Here is a 14,934-nt window from a genome sequence, read left to right as displayed (position 1 = left end):
TCTCGTACAAGGCTTCTTACGGCGCATCGATCGCGGCGCAAGGATTTGATACATACCTGACCATGTGGATCATCTCATTTTGGGTCTTTCCAGTCATTTCAGCATGCACCTGGGTTGGTACGTAGCTCATCTTATCCCACCGCAATATTCAGGCACGATCGCTAACCATTTGGTTGCTTGATCCAGCCATGCTAATTGCCATGTTGGCAACCTGGGCTCGAGAAGGTAGCCCTATATACGCCAGTATGGAAACCGGCCAAACAATCGCGTGAGTCTATACCCTGTGACTGTCGTCAAGACAAACCACACGAGCATCGATGTCCAGTTTTCAGCCCCCAGTTCACGAACTAACGGGACTATCTCTGGACATTTATAGATATATCTCCGACATTGGTGCTCAGGGCCTCAAGCCCCTTTTCATTGCAGGGAGCTGCGTGACTGTCGCCTTTCTCGACCTCTCCTTTCTCTCCGAACGATGGCTTCGTCACGCAGGGCAGCTGGTACCCAACAAGGGTCTGTTTGATAAAAGCTGTGCGATCGCCTCCATCTGCTTCTCGATCGCCGGTGCACTGGGTTTGATCCTGCTATCAATCTTCGATACGTTGCGGCATCCGCATATGCATGACGGGTTTCTGGTGATGTTCTTGTAAGTCCTATTCAACGTACCAGCAAAGCGCAGCACATAGCACTGTTGGAACACGGCCGGTGAAAGAAGCGCGCATTGGAAAGAAGCCAGGAGTTGCTAACGCATTTCGCCTTACCATTTGCCAGGGTGGGTTACCTCATCAGCGCAATCCTCATCTGCTGCGAATACTGGCGGCTAGGGATTTTCTACCGCTCCCAGCATCGTGTCCTCCTGGCCAGTTTCATCATCAAGCTCTCCTTCGTCATTATCGAGATTGCGCTGGCCATTGCGTTCGGCGTCTTGGGAAATAAGGGCGGACATTATCGCAATGCCGCTGCGGTCTTAGAATGGGGTAGGTCATATGGTAGTGATCGTGCTGAAATTGAACGGGATAACTGATAGACGGTACCTGAACTACAGTGATCGCTTTGATTTTTACATTCTATGTCCTGTCCTTTGTGGTTGACTTGTTGCCCTCGGTTCGCACCCGAAAACACGTGCCGCAGGGCGAGAAGCGCATCGAGATGGGCCGGAACGGGCACGCCCATGTCAGCAACAGCAGCGACGAAGGGACTGAAGAAGTACCCGTCACCACCGACTCGGCCGGGCCCAATGCCAACTACTATCGCGGTCAACGGATTTATTAGATAATCGTTCAATTTCTTCCACCTTGGAGAGTTCGATAACCTTCAGTGGACACACACATATAAATATATATATATATATTCACACATGTGAGACGAGAGCATAACGTCATGATACCCTGTGAATTGGTTTTGAGCAGATGGAGTTTTTTTTTTTTTTTTTTCTTTTTGGCATATCTCTTGACCCTGACTGTTCTGTCTTCTTGAGTCTGGTGTGATCATCTTGGATGTCATTTCTGCCTAATTCTTGTATTTGGAATGCATGATGACTTACCAGTTTTTACATGATATCAGACTATCATTGCGTATATGCCATGCTTCAATTGTTGTACTTAGTTGCTTCCCAATTGTGGTTTTGTAGAGAGTCGTCTAGATTCTACCCATAGGGTTTTTATTCTATCATGCTGAACCTAGCCTAAGATGTATCATGCGAGTAAACTTTTCCTGACTCGCTCCAGGTCTAGTTGGTCCACCCCCACCTGTTTCAGATATCCCTCCACGCCCCCATACTTAGTCTCTAGATGCGCACAGATCTGTGCAGTAAACCCATCGGGACATTTGGTATAGTCCTCTGACAGCCCTAGCATGCGGATCTCTTTCATCCGCTCCTCCACCTCGACGACCAACTCTCCCTCGGAGAGAACATAGTCGGCCCGGATGGCTTCTGGGGTTACAGCACCCGTCAGAAGCAGAAGGAGAAGAATGATCAACCCCGTGCGGTCTTTACCCTGAGTGCAGTGGACGAGAACAGGGTAGGGTGACGCGGCAGACGAAGGATCCGTGCTACTATCGGTTGTGCTAAGTTCCGAGCTAGCCTGTGTCTCGCTACCGGCAAGCAATTCGAAAATCTCTCTCATCTCGCTGAAGCTACTATCGAGAGTATCGATGCCAAGCCCGATGAGGCCGCGTGGAGACATGACCTGCTGGCCCACGATAATGACAGCGTCGGCCCGGTAGCCGGATGCTGCAAGCGTAATGACTTTTCTTGGATAGGTAAGACTGGTTAGTCTGTACTCCGTCTGGTTTGCTGCCGCCTGCGAGTTCCCCCCTCTTTCGTTCTTTCTTTTCTTGTTTATGTGGTGGGTATTGGGGGCCAAGGACCTGTCAAGAGGTTCCCCGACTTCAAAAGAGGGAAGGGGAAGGGAAACCCAGGAAGAGAGGAGGGAAGAGATGGCGGGAAGGTGGGGGGGGAGGGGGAAATTACAGGAAGTTCCACCAATCAAGGCGCCAAAGTAAAGCTCGCTCAAAAGCTCTGCCGGTGAGACTGACCAGCCTACGTTGGACATGTGGGAGATCAACGAGGTGGATGTCATCTGGGCTGGAGGAGGAGGAGGAGGTCGTGGGAGGAGGAGACGTGGGAGATGCAGTTGCAGTAGTGGGATTGGCATGGTCGCTAGACTGATTGCAGGAAGCACGGGAGATCTCCAACTCAGAAAGGCGTTTCGTGGCGGCCATGTGGTGTTCAGTACTGGGATCCAAGGGCTTTAGTTCCTGGGCACCATGTATCTGTGTCTCAGACGCCTTCTGGGAGGGGTGAAGTTACGCGTGCACTGTACACCCACCTGGATCGAAGGTCAATAATGGTGGAGATATGGTACTCTTCAGTCAGACGACGCTTGTCACGCTCGGAGGCTTCGTCTAACTAGATTACATGGAGAAAGAGGATTTTAGTTCCACTGAGGTGGTCTGGAGTGGTTCTCCTTGGATCGAGTAGCTGGATCATACAGTACTCTGGCGGGAGTGAAATCTGGAATGATAGACAGGGATAGGTACTGTACCCTGGCACTTCGGAAGAGAAGACCCTCTTTGATTACCCTGTGCAGGAGTTGTTAGCAATGCGTTGTAGGCGTCGTTGTGCCCTACATACCGTCGACCGAGCACCTCGTTGACGGTTCGGCCAACATCCCGAAAGTTGATGATATTGTCAAATGGTCGATCAGCCGAGTCGAGGTCAATACTCGACTGGCGGAGGTGGGCTATGACCATCGCTTAGAGGGGAAGATTGTTAATAGAATTCGGAAGTATATGTTTGTGGGTGGCCGTGGAGACTAATCTAAACCATATACGAGAATGCATGCAACCATGCCGAGCATGCCAGGGGATGAGGAGATGGGGAAACGTGAAGGAGAGATGGATGGATGGGAGCGGGAGTGGATCGGGGGAATGTGAAACCGACCAGTTGCTCTTTAGGCCTAGTCTCAGCCTCACGCTCTTCTTTATGATCATTAGACACAAACACTAACTACTACATTACATACAACTATAAAATATCACTTATCGACTTATAGTCCTCCGGGCTTATCCGGCATTAGATTTATTGTACTGTACCCAGGATCCTTGTACCCTTTTAGACGAAAAGCAGCCTCCCCAACCCCTTATAAAAACCTAAAGAAACCGGACACGACGAAAAAGAAAGAAAAAAAAATCCCATAAACACTAACCGTGAACCATGAACCATGAACCATAAAACAGGATTAGTGACAGAACTAACTAATAGAGGTTGACTACGAGATTGAGTGGTGGTCCTCTCAGATTAAGGTATCGGAACCAGACAAAACGCCCACAGAGCGGCAGGCACCAGAGCGGCAGGCACCCAGCTTCATTCTACAATTTCTCGGAAAAGCGCGATTCTCGGCCCGTGCCATCGCTGGTTCGATTCCCCGCCGATGAGGGTAGAACTTGGCCATGTTCAGGCACACTTGCCCGTCGGTCTGCTCCCTCTACAGTATGCTTTGGGATTGCCTCCGAGCTTCTTCGGGCGACGTCATGCTTGACAGCCCCACCAGTCTTCGCCTCGGTTGAGCTCCTCGAGACCATCTTCTTGAAGCCAGACATCAATCGGTTACGACTGGTCTCATCAGCCGGCACGTCTTTGGCATTAGAAGCTTGTTGGACTGCATCCTCATCGATACGACTAGGTTGCTCTGCACTGCCATCATCGATGGATATTGCCGTCATGGGATGGGACTGAAGCGCCGCTTTTTGTGGTTCCTCGTCCAAAGCCCCTTCTTTGGGTGCTTCAACCGTGGCAGGAAGCTCTGGCATCTCAGGAGATATACCCTCTGGATGAGCAATGTCCCATGCTCTTCCTTCACCACCTTCAGTAGTTTGCGGTGGCTCGGATGTGCTCGAAGCCTTGATTTCTTTGGTCTTGCTTGCGCCCAATGGCCCAGCTGTTTCTTCGAGTCCTGTTTGACCTGCGACATTTTCTGTTTGTGGCACGTCAGTGCCTACTTTGGCTTCCTTCGACTCTCTAGGGCTTTCAGCCTGGTTCGAGCTTGTGCGGCGCCCCATGCGACCTTTGAACCACGACCTGAACTTAGATTCTGGTTTGGTCACAAGCTCGCTAGAAGTGGGCTCGGCTACCGCACCAGCAGCAGTTGCATTGACATCATCATTGGCGATTGTTTGTGGTGCAGATTCAGTGGCTGCTTCATCGACCACTCCTCCTGAAGTGCTAGCAGCAATATCTGGCTCATGGTCGGAGAAGCGCTTCAATTTTCTTTTCCATAGCCAGCTCTTTTCATCTTTAGACCTGTTCTCAAGTCTCAAAGAATCTATAGCGAGTTAGGGACCTTGTAGCGGTGCGACACTCCTTTCAGACAAATACTTACCTCGTAGACGTTTCTCTTCAGCTTTGGTCTCTGCTTCGCGTTCGCTGTACATGGCTTCTCGACGCTGGGCTTCTTCCTGGTCCAGTCTTTGCTCCAGCTCTCTTGCGCGTTGATTCTCGGCTCGGTCGGTGATTTCGTCGAAAGTGGGCTGTAGCCGAGATCGAGCCAGCGCTTCCACATCGGACATGTCCACAAAGCGTTTGGAACTGATATTCACTCGATCAACCCCTTGGTACTGCGAGTCTGCTTCCTGCCTCTCCTGCCTTTCTAGCATGGCACGTGCCAATGCAGCCTCTTCGATCTCCTTCTGCATGGACGGGGGTGCGCGACCGGTTTCCGCATAGACTCTCATCTCCATGTTTTGAATGGTGGCATCGACGTTCTTCCTTGCCGCTTCCATCAAGAGTGCACGGTCCTGTTCCCTTCTTTCGTCTACGGCATTGAGCTTTGATCGAAGCCTGAACATTTGGTGCCGGATCTCCAATGTTCGATCAGCATCCCCACTGGAGACATCCGTGTCAATTGAGGCTCGGCGTCTGCGGGGTTGCAAGCTGGACCGAGTGGGCTGAGGCTCAAGACCATAATATTCCCGGTAGATGGCTGTCTCATCCTGCATGCTGGCGAGCTTTTCAGCCGCGCGTTTTTCGGCGGCATCTTGCAGACTGAAGGCCTGTTGGAGAACTATGGGCTCCGCGCCAGTGGGTGAACGCTGTGATCTCGTTCGAGCATGGCCTACCTGACCTTGCTCCTTGGCCTCTACCGCGGCATACATCTCCCGGGCCATGGACAGAGCAGCAGCTTGCATAACACTTCTCCGCTCGTGTTCCTCCCGCTCTGGAGAGACTGGCGGGGATGCAGTGTAGAGACGCGCATTCGTGTTAGCGATATGTTGGATCCTGCTTGCCTCCATGGAGCTGTCAAGATCTCCAAGGGCCTCATCGGTACTCATTCCTGGGTGGGGGGCATCAAAAGGTGCCGAGTCGGCTCGCCTCCGGCTGCCGCTCAACGCACCGGTGGCGGCACGAAGGGCCTTCTCTCGATCATCTAAAACACGCCCAGCGGTTGAATCTGCTGCGATCAGGTCTTGCTTCAGATCAAAGGAAGTGGGAGAGCGCGTCGAGGGTGAACGACGGTTCCCAAAGACATAGGCGGCTGCCTTATAACCTTCCCGGCTCGGAGAATCCGAGGTTCGCTGATGCTCAACGACCGGGATCGCGGCCGCTTCCTTTCTGGCATGGGCGAGGGCGGCGACAGCTGACGCATGGCTGAAGCCAGGGCGAGAACCAGTCGCTTTCAAGGCTAAGGTAGTGAGGTGTATGTGTTAGTGAGGAAGATACGATCAATTTGCAAGATCAGAGTTACTCACTCAAGCGTTCTGTTTCAGCGGTGGAAGGCTCACGCACCGATAGTCTGCGCTCCGGATGGGTCACATACAGGGCAGCCGTGGCAGCTGGGAAGGAATTAGTTGTTTCATTACCACAATAGTTATAACTATTATTATTACGAAATGCTGGGGCATGATAATCTGATGCAAGAGGAGCATTAAGCAGGGCGATCGGGTGCGCCGATCTTACCTTGACCCGCCAGACGCACGGAGCGGGAACGCGGTAGCGTGGTGGTAGTGGTAGAAGTAGGTCGTTCAACAGTGGCCATGATAAGATAACGACCGTCGTGGGGAAGCCGAACAAGACATTACTTGGTGAGAAGTATCGCCAGGAATAAAAGGAAGAGGGAGAGAGAGAGAGAGAGGGGGGGAGAGAGGGAGAGAGGGAGAGAGTTTTGAGGGAGAAAGATAGAGGGGAAGAGAAGAATAAAGTTTTAGAAAAGAAAAAAAGAAGTGTGTGTGAGTAAGAGAAGAAGGGAAGCTCTTTCGGAAGGAGGGGGAAGAACATCATGGGTAATGACGATGATCATGGAGGATCGACTGTAACCCAGCATCAATCAGTCTTCAGAAAGTATGGAACGTATGCGCCGGGCCCATCCGTGGATATGGAGAAGAGAGTGTAAGAGGGTAAGAGGGTCACTAGAAGGACCAGGAGAGAAGAAAAAGTGACATCAGCTTTCCCGGAGCTGATGTCATCATGAAGAGTGTTACACACCTACAGCGACAGCGACAGCTACAGCTACAGCTTACAGCTTACAGCTACAGTGTCCGTTTGCATGTAAGGTAGTTACCGACACGGAGAGTATGTGTCAGTTCTTCCCAAGTTCCTTTCCTCCTGCAGCTCCTTCAGCCTTACCAGTTGACTTCTCAGATCGACTAACTTGGTACTAACTATAATTGACAAGTTCTCTCCAGTACGTGGATGTAATTCACCTGGTGCCTGATTTCTGAAGCAAGACAGACAGGGCGCGCAGGAAAAAAATAAAAAATAGAAAAATAAAAAAAAGAACAAAAAGAAAAAAGAACAAAAAGAAAAAAGAACAAAAAGAAAAAAGAAAAAAGTAGAGGTGTTAAAATTCATTTTCTTACTCTTTTCCTCTTCTTTTGGTAAATCTGATTTTCATTCCTACCTCTCTCTTTCTTCCTCCCTGCTCAGCCTCGGGATGGGGCTATAGCGGGATTAATTTAGACAAGTTAAGGCCATCCCAGCCCGCAATGGCATGGCATCATGCTCTTTCCAAGCCCTGTTATTCTTATTGTCCTTGTTGTTAATGTAAATGATAAGGCCACTTCTTTCTTTAGTTTGTTGCTAGACTATCCCCATCTAGCTAGACCAAGCAATTTTATAAATTTCACCTTGTTTCTCGTATCCACCCCCTCTCACTCATTAGGATTGTCGATTAATCTTTTATCCTCTCTCTCCCTCTCTCTCCCTCCCCCCGCACACTTGCATTCTCACCCTCTTACACCCAGAGCAGTCATTCGCTAAGCCCCTCCTGCCTTCCTCTTCCCTTCAGTTGCTTCCTCGGCCTCTTTCTCTTCCTCTTCCTATATTTACTAGTAGTAGTAATAACCGAAGATCAAAAGAAAACACACCGGGCTTTACTGCTACCAGTTCTCTCTTCCCCATCCTCCTCCTCCTCCTCCTCCTCCTCCTCCTCCTCCGCTCCACACCATGTTCTGGTTTCTCTCTCACCGCCGCCGACAACAACATCAACAACAGGCCTTGCTCCCGTTGTTCTCCCTTCTCTCCTCGGCTTCCTCTTCCTCTTCTTCTTCATCTTCGAGCTCAAGCCTCCAAATACGTAGAGTACTAAAAGCCCCTGGCCGGCCCATTGCGATTCGTGCAGATCAAATCACCGATACTAAGACCACTCTCGTCGTGCGCCCCCAAGGCGATGCCCAATCTGCCGTGGCGTACAAGATCGAAGACCTTGATGGAATCACCCTCTTCACCGCCACCGGCCGCAAGTTCTCGCACCGTCCTTGCCGCGAATTCCGCGATGCCTCGGGGCTTCCGCTGTTTGAGCTGCACCGACGCCTCTCTTTCCGCAACAATTGGTCCGTCACGCTCCCGGGCTCGTCCCTCAAGGATAAAACCTACTCTCCACTGGCTACGGGTTCGCGGCGTCGGGCAAGTCGCCGATCGGCCGCCTCCTTTGGCTCGACCACGCGCGGGGGAAACTTCACCATCACCTTTGATAACGTCGCCGCCGTTGACGGCAAACAGCCTGAGGAACGGGTACTGACCCTAGAGGTACAGCGGCATGGGAATGTCCTCGCACTGTTCGACATCGTTGATGGGGATCGTAAGATCGCGGAAGTGAGGGAAAGTATCCGCCATAACGAAAAGCTGGCCTTGATGCCAGCCTCGCGCGTGGGCTACAGGCCTGTGTTGGATGTCATTGTGACTCCCGGGGTGGATTTGGCTTTGGTACGTTAGCTTGCTCCCAACTGGCTGAGCACGCGCAGAACAAACTGATGGTGATTTGGTGCTACAGGTTGCGACCATCGCGGTCATCGCGTCAGACACAGTTTTTGCATCGAATTATTGATTTTTGTTCAGCCAAGGCGCATGGAAGAAGCACCTGATTCTAGATGCCAACGACATTTATGATTTTCACGACCGACTTATCGTATTTGCAATTTTGGATTCTTTTTATGGGCACATTGAGCAATTACATGCTTTCTTTCTGTCTGGCGCTGGCGCTGTCTTCGGAGTGTCAGGTTTTTCCTGCTGGTCTACTTGTTGGAGGCAATTTGTCTCCTAATGTGCTATTATGAGTTGAGAATGACAAGATCTGTACCGTGTCCGTCCCGAGGAAAGTCGTGCCGTTTCATGAGATTACCACAGATGCAAGATCTTCAGTATATCGTGTTGGTGAAAGAAAGAGCGGTTCCACTTGCCAAACAAATCTACCTTCCAGTCAGCAGAGCGGCTCGATCTCAACATCATTGGTAGCAGACAAGGCAACCTACACATAGGAACACTGAGAGCACAAATAGCCATTTGAATGCTGCCAATCGCCAAGAACGCTGGCCGGATCCCATTTGTTAATAACCAATCGTAGGCGAAAAAAGTCAGCACAAAACTGAACAGGTTCTTGAACACCAACATGCAGGTGAACGATTCAATGGCAATGTTTCCTGTTATTATTCGTTATGAGTTGGCTCAGACCACCGGTACATAGCTTCACTCACGATGTGCATCCACAATGTACAGGGCGCTGGACACCGCGCCCATCACCATCCCGATGATGACTAACGCGAAAAAGGCGTCCGCTACGAGCCAGCCGTAGCTTGCAATATCCTCAGCAACGAGGCCGAAGCCAAACAGCCCGGCCCCGCTGAATATCAGCTGGAAGATGACCAGGAGGATCCGGAACTCGGGTTCGTATCGTCCTCGGTTGAATTTGATCATAATCTGGTTCATCCAATCGGACAATAGACCCGAGATCACCAGGCCCAGAATGGATCCAATGAATGCACCAGTGTAGAGATAACCCGTCTGCACTTCGTTAAACCACAGTGGAGGACCGAGGAAGATGGCCGCCAGGACCACGCCAATGAAGACAGTCCATCCGATAATGACGCCCTGGATCAGACATGCCTATAAAATCTTGGACGTCAGGAAGCTGCTAAAATGATCTCGTTTCTTGCAGGTGACGGCTTACCCAGAGAATGGCTGGGTGGAAAAATAGGGAAAATGGACGCAGAAGAAGCTTGTAGAAGCTTTCGTCGGTTTTCCGGCCATTGAAGGGTTTGAGAGTCTGCAGATAGGGAACCTTGGCGGGGGGCTCAGTCTCAGCTGAAACATCTCGAGGTATTTCTTTGGACGTAGAACCTCCTCTATGTCTTCCTGTGGTAGAATGTGCATGTTGCACTGGTCCGCCTACCTCGCGACGTACTTGGATAGCATCATCGCCGGCAGGATCGACTTGTGGTAGCTGGCTTTCAACAGTCTCCGAGCGGCGGCCATGTACATAGACTGTTTCCATGCCCAGCTCGCTCGGGCGCCGAAATGCAGTTTCAGGGACGCAAAAGAAGGTAAGAGGAAGTGCTGCCGCCGTGAAAATCGACACCAGATAGAATGTCCATTCCCAGCCCAGACTATGGGTGATTTTGCCAGCTAGGACAGGTGTGAGGAAAGCAGCCCCAAACAAGGTAACGTTGGACAGTGCCATCCTCTTGCCCCGCTCCTAAGAATTCATCTCATGAGCGCCGGACTCGACATCTATCAGACATAACAACAATGGGGAGAAACTCACATGAACGTGGAATAGGTCCCCGACACAGGCATTGACCAAAGCTTCGAAGGGTGCCAGCGCAACACCTTGAAAGAGCCGCGCCCAGAGAAGGCTCTGGTAATTATGCTTACTGGCCCCTGCCCAGGCACAGCTCGCCGCCATTAGAATATTTCCCAATAGAAACAGATGGCGCTTGCCCCAGACGCGTGCGGTAGGCACGATGAGGATCCCTGCAACCCCCACACCGCAAAGATGGTATCCTGTAAGAAGGGCGACCGATGTGAAATTCTTTCCAAAGTATAGGGCAATGGTTACAGTATTGGCCGCCATTAGTGAACTTGTTGTTGCGCACAGGACGGAGACAAAGCAGAGAGCGAACAGAATGCAATCGCGCTTCCACAGTGGCCAATTCTATGCCATGTTGTATTAGTCGATGCCACCTCGATCTTGAAAATTTTCTTCTTTCTGCTTATACGCACCAATGGATCATTGGGATCATCGCTGGGTTGTGGAACAAGAAGTATTGGTATCGAAGATGTGCGGTCATACTTCAGTCTAGGATCAGGTAGTTGACCATCATAGGAGCACTGCGTTTGAAAGATGTCTGATGTTCCTGCTCGAAGTCCTTCAGTCTCATCTATGTCATCCATGCAACAAGCACAGTTTCCTACCTGGCACATGCACATCCGTTGTATCTAACACTCCTAGTCCCATTGTGACTGAAAAGGGTTGACCTGTTCAATGGTTTCTGAAGCCAGATGGATATTCCCAGAGAGAGATATGCATTGACTAGCAGCCTAAAATATGGTTGTCGACTCTGTCAAGGTGGGACGTGGGATGGTGACAAGTAAATGTAAGTCTTTAGGTGTAGAAATGGTATCTCCGTGTACTGTCACTCGTCATTTTGTCTCTAAAAGGGACGAGGCATGAGAGAAAGGAACCTTGAACACCATGAGCCTTGCCAGGGATCCACTGGTTAACGGGTCAGCAGAAGCTGGGATCAATGGTCTGTGAGATGGTGGGAAACTGATCCAGCCGAAGAACAGAAAGAGGGCCAGTGACAGTTCCACAGTTTGTAATATTGCTGTTTGCTGGTGACAAAAATGCCATTGCAGTTCCCAACATTCTTCTACCGCAGCTATGCCCCGGTGTCAATCATAGGAAGTTTAATCTTTTGCTAACTTCACATGCATTTGGTCTGATCTCATGGAACGTAGTATCATTATAATGTACAGTTCAGTACACCAATTACATTAAGTACACTCCGCATAATATTCCGGTCTCAAGGACAGATAGGCGTGTGTTGCTGGTAAGAACCATCTACAGCAATTGGTTTCTCTTGGGGAAACCTCCTGCGCTCCTATAAACCCCTTGCTTTCCAGTAAGTGGTTGGTCCCTCACTAGCTGTATGTATGTACAGTACTGTACTAATGTAACTCGACTGCGGGACACACGGGGAACGCGGAGGTGTGGGGGAAATTTTAAGATTGGAGCTCTAAAGATTAGCGCGGGCTGAGTGGAACCAGGCATACACTTTGTCCAACCAAGGTGACTGGTGCGTACTACCTCCCCTATTCACTATACTCTACTGCAAGTGTATATTGCCAATACAGTACTTAGTCAAAAAGCTCCGTATATAAGATGGGGTAGTGGTGGTAGTTGTAGTACTACTAGCACAAGTATTAACTTAGTATTAGTATTAGTTGCTAACTTATTAGTTAGTATTAGCAGAAATAATGGTTAGTTATTTATGCATACTAGAGCAACTTCCATGGATACAGATGTCAAGCACTGCTTATAGATGTTCAGCCTTGAATATGACAGAGTCCCTGCTACAGATGGGCTTACTGCTTACACTTGAAATCGTATAGAAAACGGCTTTCAATGTGGTGTCCAAAGGCACATTGTCGAGTCATTTTCTCCTCTTGTGATGATAATGTTAATTAGACAGTGTAACAAATCTGGTGTAGAGAGAATAGCAGTAGTATATAACAGTGGTATAATTAAACTCCGTCCTGAAATCTGTGGTTACTTATTAGCAATATTACAAAGCCTAGTTATTCACAGGTTTCAGAAGTAAGGAGCATGAGCGCCCGCGGCCCTCCGTAGCTTTTCTTCCTTCGCTTCTTCTGGTTTTACTGGAATCCTGGCTCCCTCTTCATCCCCTTTCTTCTCCTCAATCAATCCTTTATCTCTTCGGCCTGCGACCTTCTTCTGATATCCCTTCTGGAAGCTAATCCCCGCGTCGTCAGCATTACGCACTTGCGATTCAGGAATGAGGCTCTACTACATAGCTATCACATTCCTCGCCGGCCTTATCTCGGTCGTGGCTCAAGGCATGGACAGTCTCCCAGTATGTGCTGTAAGTGCAAGATCGTTCAGAGCCGTCGTGACATTCGGTTTCATGTTGGCCGCTGTTTAACCGCCCACTAACGTTATGTATCGAGTCAAGAGAGAGTGTGCTACTGGCGCTATCCCCAAGACCTGTCAGTCTATTGACGTTGGCTGTATCTGCGGCACCAAGTCTTTCATCAGCGATATGTCCTGCTGCGTTGCCAAATCCTGCTCACCTCAGGACGAAAAAGGTACATTGCACTTCTTTCCCGTCTGATACGTGGGATTCACATACTCTCGGAATATCACACCGGATGATAAATCACTCGCTAACAAACCTTGACACCCTCCCAGCTGCTCTCGGGTTCACAGTACAGCTTTGCAGTGGTGCTGGTGTGACAGATCTGCCTAGCAGTGCGAGCTGTGCCAACTCGGTCACTTCGACTAATGCCACCAGCGCCTCTACCACCACTTCTCCCGTCAACTCCTCCGGTAACAGCACTGCTTCTGCCACTACCACCCTCACAGGCACGAAGACCCAGTCTACATCAGGAAACACCCAGCCAGTGACCTCCGTCAAGACAAACACTGGAAGTAGCCCTACTGCCACGGGTGGCGGTGTCCCGCTCTCGCCGTATGCTGACGCTAGTATCTTTGCGGCCGTCGGCATGGCTCTCGTTGCATTTCTTGCCTAGGGATAATGTACGTACATTGACATAACAATTTCGAATGAAGGCTTGGCGGGATGACTTTGTCATGGTCCCCCGCCGCCATCTTCTCGATGTGATATCTGCTTCAAGCACTAGTCTCACGCTGGACTTTCAAGCCTCTGAGAACTGAATCCGTTTGGCGCAGCCCGAAGGAGGCCATCAACAATTGTGATATGTGGGGTGCGAACTCGAGCATGTTTTTCTGCCACGAGGCACTTACATTCCTAGCATTGCCTTCTATGTGCCATAACATAGAAAAGCTATTGATCACGCTCTACAAACCGTGAAGCCACTGCTTGTTTCTCCTCCCGGATAGTAACGAATATCTAGCACGATATATCAGTCTCATACGTGCAGTGCAAGTCTCGTACAAATCACAGGGAAGACGCCCTCAAAGCCAGCACTTAGTTCCGCAGGAGGAGAAGGAAAGATAGAGAAGGGGAGGGGAAAACCCACCCAGAGCCAGAACATCATCTCCATAAACACGAATGTGAAAATTGCCCGGTTCTTAAGCTGTGCCGATGCAGACGCAGCCCCTGAGTCCACCATGATACCGCTCGCAGACGGCTGACTTTGGTAGATGAAAAATGAGACGGCGAAGAAGACACAAAAGCGTGTGGCGGAAAGGAACGTCCAGACTTCTGAGTAGAGCGAGCCGAGCCGAGCCATAAAGGGGTTCGCGCGCATAGCCCCTGCCACAGAGCCCGGAGCCTGAGACCGTGCAGCCTCAGCCATTGCAAGGACCTCATTGGTCTGCGGAATTTTGGAAACAAGGATGTAGTCGACCAGGGCGTCGACGATCAGAAGGATTCCGCACAGAGCAAAGGGGGATTGAGGACGGGAGAACGATGGAGATGCATCCTAGCCAGCAGAGGTAAAGAGAATCCATTAGCAACTACATGTTCTTCAGAGTCGGGGGGCTTGTTGGGGAACTGATGTAACTACCAATTGCAGGAGCTCTCCTAGCATGAATACGACGTCGGAGTCGGTGATGACTGCTGGTGACCTCATCAAATGGACGGCTAGGAAGACTAGCAAAAAGGCATGAGCCTGTATGAGGGTTTTGGAGGATATGAAGCCCATGGAGGCTATTGTGATCGGGAGCACATTCAAGTGAGTGTGATAGAGGTTGTCAGTGGTGTGAACGGTGGAGTGGATTACCTCCTGACATATTGGGGTGTGTGATTGCTGTATTGTACACACGTAGCTGTATGTTTTGTCGACAGGAGCACGGGGAATTCGTCCGCCGGATGTGGGGCCGCCCTGGATCGAAGTTCCGCTCGCCGACGGATCAGTCGAGGAAGAAAGCAGTCCGTTATGGGGTCAGCCGTGCGTCTGCGAGATCATCGAGTCGATGGAAAGAGACCTTTGAGTTG

The 14,934-nt window shown here is 50.4% G+C and overlaps 7 protein-coding genes across 7 annotated transcripts; 3 read left to right on the top strand and 4 right to left on the bottom strand.

The window, feature by feature from the left end:
* The first annotated feature begins 76 nt into the window (after nucleotides 1–76).
* On the top strand, nucleotides 77–1,508 carry BO72DRAFT_443910 (Frag1/DRAM/Sfk1 family protein). Its single transcript, XM_040943692.1, has 5 exons — nucleotides 77–117; nucleotides 187–268; nucleotides 377–646; nucleotides 772–977; nucleotides 1,046–1,508. The coding sequence occupies exons 2-5, from the start codon at nucleotides 189–191 to the stop codon at nucleotides 1,270–1,272; spliced, it is 783 nt and encodes a 260-aa protein (XP_040806461.1). The 5' UTR covers nucleotides 77–117; nucleotides 187–188; the 3' UTR covers nucleotides 1,273–1,508.
* A 130-nt stretch (nucleotides 1,509–1,638) lies between these two features.
* On the bottom strand, nucleotides 1,639–3,389 carry ptyA (putative tyrosine/serine protein phosphatase). Its single transcript, XM_040947242.1, has 5 exons — nucleotides 3,137–3,389; nucleotides 3,048–3,084; nucleotides 2,832–2,911; nucleotides 2,474–2,737; nucleotides 1,639–2,253 (listed from the first exon to the last, which is right to left on the bottom strand). The coding sequence occupies exons 1-5, from the start codon at nucleotides 3,253–3,255 to the stop codon at nucleotides 1,695–1,697; spliced, it is 1,059 nt and encodes a 352-aa protein (XP_040806460.1). The 5' UTR covers nucleotides 3,256–3,389; the 3' UTR covers nucleotides 1,639–1,694.
* Nucleotides 3,390–3,873: 484 nt separating this feature from the next.
* BO72DRAFT_367489 (uncharacterized protein) lies at nucleotides 3,874–6,775 on the bottom strand (the record flags this gene model as incomplete). The annotated part of the gene is made up of 3 exons (XM_040940842.1): nucleotides 3,874–4,826; nucleotides 4,884–6,182; nucleotides 6,250–6,775. 3 exons carry the CDS (start codon nucleotides 6,773–6,775, stop codon nucleotides 3,874–3,876), a joined length of 2,778 nt encoding a protein of 925 aa, XP_040806459.1.
* A 992-nt stretch (nucleotides 6,776–7,767) lies between these two features.
* Nucleotides 7,768–8,877, top strand: BO72DRAFT_443905 (uncharacterized protein). Its single transcript, XM_040943691.1, has 2 exons — nucleotides 7,768–8,701; nucleotides 8,769–8,877. The coding sequence occupies exons 1-2, from the start codon at nucleotides 7,943–7,945 to the stop codon at nucleotides 8,820–8,822; spliced, it is 813 nt and encodes a 270-aa protein (XP_040806458.1). The 5' UTR covers nucleotides 7,768–7,942; the 3' UTR covers nucleotides 8,823–8,877.
* Nucleotides 8,878–9,112: 235 nt separating this feature from the next.
* BO72DRAFT_491497 (putative MFS transporter) lies at nucleotides 9,113–11,228 on the bottom strand (the record flags this gene model as incomplete). Its single annotated transcript, XM_040948192.1, has 7 exons — nucleotides 9,113–9,183; nucleotides 9,247–9,414; nucleotides 9,469–9,877; nucleotides 9,942–10,466; nucleotides 10,536–10,925; nucleotides 10,994–11,127; nucleotides 11,186–11,228. 7 exons carry the CDS (start codon nucleotides 11,226–11,228, stop codon nucleotides 9,113–9,115), a joined length of 1,740 nt encoding a protein of 579 aa, XP_040806457.1.
* A 1,358-nt stretch (nucleotides 11,229–12,586) lies between these two features.
* BO72DRAFT_92433 (CFEM domain-containing protein) lies at nucleotides 12,587–13,723 on the top strand. The gene is made up of 3 exons (XM_040950810.1): nucleotides 12,587–12,876; nucleotides 12,967–13,099; nucleotides 13,203–13,723. The coding sequence occupies exons 1-3, from the start codon at nucleotides 12,790–12,792 to the stop codon at nucleotides 13,541–13,543; spliced, it is 561 nt and encodes a 186-aa protein (XP_040806456.1). The 5' UTR covers nucleotides 12,587–12,789; the 3' UTR covers nucleotides 13,544–13,723.
* Nucleotides 13,515–14,908, bottom strand: BO72DRAFT_443904 (uncharacterized protein). Its single transcript, XM_040943690.1, has 3 exons — nucleotides 14,504–14,908; nucleotides 14,015–14,419; nucleotides 13,515–13,884 (listed from the first exon to the last, which is right to left on the bottom strand). The coding sequence occupies exons 1-3, from the start codon at nucleotides 14,639–14,641 to the stop codon at nucleotides 13,819–13,821; spliced, it is 609 nt and encodes a 202-aa protein (XP_040806455.1). The 5' UTR covers nucleotides 14,642–14,908; the 3' UTR covers nucleotides 13,515–13,818.
* Between the last annotated feature and the right edge of the window lie 26 nt (nucleotides 14,909–14,934).

Source organism: Aspergillus fijiensis (assembly GCF_003184825.1).
Source record: "Aspergillus fijiensis CBS 313.89 unplaced genomic scaffold BO72scaffold_2, whole genome shotgun sequence".
Lineage (NCBI taxonomy): Eukaryota > Fungi > Ascomycota > Eurotiomycetes > Eurotiales > Aspergillaceae > Aspergillus > Aspergillus fijiensis.
The sequence above is the reverse complement of the archived record's forward strand: the minus strand, read 5'-3'. Positions and strand labels throughout refer to the sequence as shown.

What these genes read in the sequence shown, in the direction of transcription:
- BO72DRAFT_443910 (XM_040943692.1), top strand. Translation starts at nt 189, where the DNA reads ATGCTAATTGCCATGTTGGCAACCTGGGCTCGAGAAGGTAGCCCTATA. An exon ending in GGGTTTCTGGTGATGTTCTT is followed by an intron (nt 647 to 771) that starts GTAAGTCCTATT and finishes ACCATTTGCCAG; the next exon opens with GGTGGGTTACCTCATCAGCG. An exon ending in CGCTGCGGTCTTAGAATGGG is followed by an intron (nt 978 to 1,045) that starts GTAGGTCATATG and finishes CCTGAACTACAG; the next exon opens with TGATCGCTTTGATTTTTACA.
- ptyA (XM_040947242.1), bottom strand. Translation starts at nt 3,255, where the DNA reads ATGGTCATAGCCCACCTCCGCCAGTCGAGTATTGACCTCGACTCGGCT. An exon ending in AACGAGGTGCTCGGTCGACG is followed by an intron (nt 3,085 to 3,136) that starts GTATGTAGGGCA and finishes ACTCCTGCACAG; the next exon opens with GGTAATCAAAGAGGGTCTTC. An exon ending in TTCTCTTCCGAAGTGCCAGG is followed by an intron (nt 2,912 to 3,047) that starts GTACAGTACCTA and finishes CATGTAATCTAG; the next exon opens with TTAGACGAAGCCTCCGAGCG.
- BO72DRAFT_443905 (XM_040943691.1), top strand. Translation starts at nt 7,943, where the DNA reads ATGTTCTGGTTTCTCTCTCACCGCCGCCGACAACAACATCAACAACAG. An exon ending in CCGGGGTGGATTTGGCTTTG is followed by an intron (nt 8,702 to 8,768) that starts GTACGTTAGCTT and finishes TTGGTGCTACAG; the next exon opens with GTTGCGACCATCGCGGTCAT.
- BO72DRAFT_92433 (XM_040950810.1), top strand. Translation starts at nt 12,790, where the DNA reads ATGAGGCTCTACTACATAGCTATCACATTCCTCGCCGGCCTTATCTCG. An exon ending in ACAGTCTCCCAGTATGTGCT is followed by an intron (nt 12,877 to 12,966) that starts GTAAGTGCAAGA and finishes TATCGAGTCAAG; the next exon opens with AGAGAGTGTGCTACTGGCGC. An exon ending in CTCACCTCAGGACGAAAAAG is followed by an intron (nt 13,100 to 13,202) that starts GTACATTGCACT and finishes ACACCCTCCCAG; the next exon opens with CTGCTCTCGGGTTCACAGTA.
- BO72DRAFT_443904 (XM_040943690.1), bottom strand. Translation starts at nt 14,641, where the DNA reads ATGGGCTTCATATCCTCCAAAACCCTCATACAGGCTCATGCCTTTTTG. An exon ending in TAGGAGAGCTCCTGCAATTG is followed by an intron (nt 14,420 to 14,503) that starts GTAGTTACATCA and finishes TCTGCTGGCTAG; the next exon opens with GATGCATCTCCATCGTTCTC. An exon ending in AGATGATGTTCTGGCTCTGG is followed by an intron (nt 13,885 to 14,014) that starts GTGGGTTTTCCC and finishes ATATCGTGCTAG; the next exon opens with ATATTCGTTACTATCCGGGA.